The sequence below is a fragment of the Geospiza fortis genome, unplaced genomic scaffold (assembly GCF_000277835.1).
Source record: "Geospiza fortis unplaced genomic scaffold, GeoFor_1.0 C13947729, whole genome shotgun sequence".
Classification (NCBI taxonomy): Eukaryota; Metazoa; Chordata; class Aves; order Passeriformes; family Thraupidae; genus Geospiza; species Geospiza fortis.
The window spans coordinates 2,439-6,333 of NW_005055775.1; the positions used below are offsets into that span (position 1 = coordinate 2,439).

A 3,895-nucleotide genomic window follows, 5' to 3' on the forward strand; every position below is an offset into this window, starting at 1 on the left:
TTGGGATTTTAACTAAAGATTTCAGTGAAAGCTACTGGAACTCTGCCACTACCTTCACTGGGCCCAAAGTATTACTCTCTTATCTCCCACTACTTTAAATCAGTATATATATTCCAGAGGGTCCTATCTGCTTGGAGTTTGCCCTTAAAACCTCAGGGACTAAACTGGAGAAATCAGCTGAATTAAGTTAGAATTGATTTGCCCGTTGGTCTCATATTTCTGCAACTAGTCTGTTTCCTTACAGCAGAAAAAAAACTTTGTGTTTTGGTGAGGCTGTGTAGTGAATCACAGAGACATAGGAATTTAAAGGGGTTTTTATTGTATTGCACAAGGTATTTATGCAATCTATGTAGGTACTGTATTGAAGGATCCACATTTTGCAAACATTGGCTGCTGCTGCACACATCACTAGCATTGTGAATAACCAGTGCCTTCTTCAAAAAGTAAAATAACCACTTGCAAGTTTAAGCATGTTGTGGAAGTAAATGAAGAAAAAAGCAAGGACTATTAATACATATTTCTCTTCAAACACACAAATATACAATTTTCAGAAGAGCACCAATAATGCCAAGCAAGTATTTTGATGAGATACTGTATGTGTAGGCTCTGCAGTATAAAGCCAATATGCACACAGAAAATATATTTCAACTTTTAAAATAATTTAACTATAATATCTTGCATGTGTCACCTGTTTACAACATAACATTTCATATACAATGTCAGGCCCAAGCCTCAACATGTGTAAATTTGTGCATACTCATTTAAAGCAACTGAGACTCTGGACCAGGTTATTCAAGCCAAAAAAGCCTTCAAACTGTTCACAACTGAATTCAGAGCTGTAGTATAAGACCAAGAAAGTAGTTATGGTGAATTTATAACAGAAATGGTACTATGCAAAATGAAGAAAAACACTATAAAACCCTCAAACACAAGGTTCTAGAAAGAGGCCTACATGTAAAGTGATATTATAATAACTTATAAAAGTGAATAATTAGTATCATTCTCCTTTCTGACATTAAGAGATTCTCACATATTCAGAAGCCTGTAGAAGTGAACTAAGCAAATGTCACAATCAGTATCATCCTCAAACACTGTTTCTTAAGTTTCTGATCATTAATACTGGTACTTAAAAACATTTTGTATTTGCTCAAACTGATTATTAAAATTTACCTTCCTGATATGAGAATTTAGTGTAATAAAAATCGTGAAAAACAACAGGTAAAAAAATAGTATTTCAAGAATATTTTTAGAAAATTCATCATACAACCGCAAATACAGCTGATTTTTAAGCATCTGCTTTTGAACTGTGGTATTTTATTTGTTTTCAAGTGAATCACTTATAAAGAAGCAAGGGAGTACCAGTTCTAAGATTTATTCTTGTCCATTACATTGAGCACCTCATCCAAAAGTGAGGGCCCCAAGTCAAGTTGTAATGAGAGAAGAGAGCCTGCAAGATCTGAAAGGGATTCTTCGGACTTAGTCTTGGTTAGTTCACATGAAAGCTGACTGTCATCCAGTAAATCCACTGTTTGCCAATCCGTGCATCGTTCAGAAAAGCTGGATGAGTGACTGTCGCTACCGTTAGTAAAATGTGAAGAAGAACCATTTTGTCCCCATATGTCATCTTTGTATGTTTCTTCATCCTCCATCTCTTTACCTCTCTCCTGCAGTTTTTCTTCTATTACTGGCTCACAGCTAAGCCTAGGATTTCTGGATGACCTGATGGATTCTTGCTTTGAATTAAATGTCACTGGTGACAATAAAGGCAGTGTAAGGGCTTGAGAACCCCCAATGGCAGGAAGGGAAATAGCATTTTTGAGCACTGGCGATGGAGTTTCTGTAAACATGGATTCAGAAGTGCTGTTTGCCCTTAAGAATTCATTGTGGATACCAGACTGGCTAACTCTGGTTTCACCTTCATTTCCAGGCAACAGCTCATAGTTGCCCTGCAAAAATGAGATGTCTCCGAAAACATCATGCTGTCCCTCTTTTCCAATGTGTATGGTGTGACGAAAATCTCCAAGTGGAGGACTGATCATATCAGGAGATAAGATATCCCTTAATTTGAATTTCTTCCCTTTCTTATTGTTAGCAGCTTTCAAGTAGATGGGTGTCTTGGCTGGCATCTTGCTTGTAGTTTCTGAGAGAAGTAGTTTAAAAAAAACAAAAGGGAAGGAGAAGCCTCTTACAAAGCCAGTTCTTCTCAGGAGACCTTCAGTGTTAGCAATGTTACATCGTCATCTTGAACCACTCTTGCGCACAAACTCTTATTCTTCTGATGCAGAGAACTGTGGAGTATGTGAAGGTAAACGTCTCCCACATCAGCTCTTAGCAAGGTAGAGCACAGGTTTTGGGGTCAGGTACCAACCAAATGCCCTGCTACTTCCTCAACTTGAGAAAACCTGCATGGGATACAAAATAAGGTTATCATTAATTTATTTTTCATGGTTCATTCAGTCTTGTTTTTACCAAACCCCAAAATTAGTAATGGTACTGACAGTTCCAGCCTACAGATTAGCTTTATGATGTTGCTTCCCTCCATTAGGCAGGATAAAAGAGTTCAGATTAACAAGGGTCACCTAACCTTTCTCTGACTCCATAGCTTTTTTTGAAGTCAGACTTCTTAGACACAGTTGCTGAGAACAATTCATTTGATAAATATCACTATCTCAATCTTTCTTCTCCTTATTGTGGCATTCAAAACGCTGACCTTTAAGAGCACGTGAAGAAACACATATATAACATTCAACAATATTAAGTTTTTGGTAGATCCAGGAAGACTGACAGTCATTCAGAAAACGGTTTTGGATATGGAGTAGACTCCCTTGATTTAGATAACTGGGTAATCAGATTAGCATTCAGATACTTCCAATTAGTGCTGGAACACTCACAAACTGTAACATTTCCAGCAACTGTGCCCATTTAAACATATAGCTTTAGGAACTAGAAAAAAGAGCTCTTCCAGGTCTTTACAATTTGTTAGGAACATCCAAACTCACATGCTTTAGAGGAGACTGATTCTTGTGACTATATTCTTTAAGCTACATTAATTCTTCATAGCAACTAGTTATAGACTAGCTCATGAATTATGCAGACCATGAGGCCACAGTGATTTGGAGTTGCTCTGTGCAACCAATTTTAACAGTCTCTGCAAACCATGTTGTCCTACTAGAATGTGGTCTTTGAAAGGTCTGATAGAGCTAACAAGGGCTAACAGGCTATTAAGTCAAAAAGCCGTTGAAAAACACTCTTTTTTATTACTTTAATGGTATATTTCTTCCTTATAGTATCAGTTCCTAACTCTTAGACACACAGAATTAACACATTTTTTCTCCTGAACATTTTTATACATTCTTCTATTAATCCATGCACCACAGATCCCCTGCTCTCATTAGAATACTCAGCTACAAATCCGTCACCCTTTGTCCATCACCACCCCCACTGTGCCAAGGAGATTACAGCTTTTACACAGCAAGACTGTTCTCTATCATAAGAGGAGGGAAGCTGGCTGTAACAAGGGCTACTTTTGCTTCCTTTTACTTATGCACTGGCAGGGTTTTTCCTTCACCAAATTAAGCCCAGTATGAATCACCAGGTTTAAAACTTAGCACTGTACGGCTACACACCCAGGTTGTCAAGAAGTATTTAAGCATTTTAACAAATCCTTTAACCACAGTAATTAGTTCCTACAGTTGGGTACTTAACTGTGCATCACAAGGGAAGCTGGGAGTCTAGCCAGGTCAGTGCTTTGGTTTTTTGATTCCCACCAGGTATCTACTGCACTTTGATAATGTTGAAGAGCTCTCCCCCACAAAATATATCAGATGTAAACAGGTTAAAGCTGAAATACAAAAGAAGTTCAATAATTTGATGTTGGGGAAGATGAAACAGGAAA

At 37.6% G+C, this 3,895-nt stretch overlaps 1 protein-coding gene across 1 annotated transcript; it reads right to left on the reverse strand.

Annotated features, from left to right (window-relative positions):
- Positions 1-298: 298 nt before the first annotated feature.
- Positions 299-3,793, reverse strand: CDC42EP3 (CDC42 effector protein 3). Its single transcript, XM_005431492.2, has 2 exons — positions 3,706-3,793; positions 299-2,402 (listed from the first exon to the last, which is right to left on the reverse strand). The coding sequence occupies exon 2, from the start codon at positions 2,124-2,126 to the stop codon at positions 1,365-1,367; it is 762 nt and encodes a 253-aa protein (XP_005431549.1). The 5' UTR covers positions 2,127-2,402; positions 3,706-3,793; the 3' UTR covers positions 299-1,364.
- Positions 3,794-3,895: the final 102 nt, after the last annotated feature.

Coding starts and splice junctions, on each gene's coding strand:
- CDC42EP3 (XM_005431492.2), bottom strand. CDS start 2,126: ATGCCAGCCAAGACACCCATCTACTTGAAAGCTGCTAACAATAAGAAA.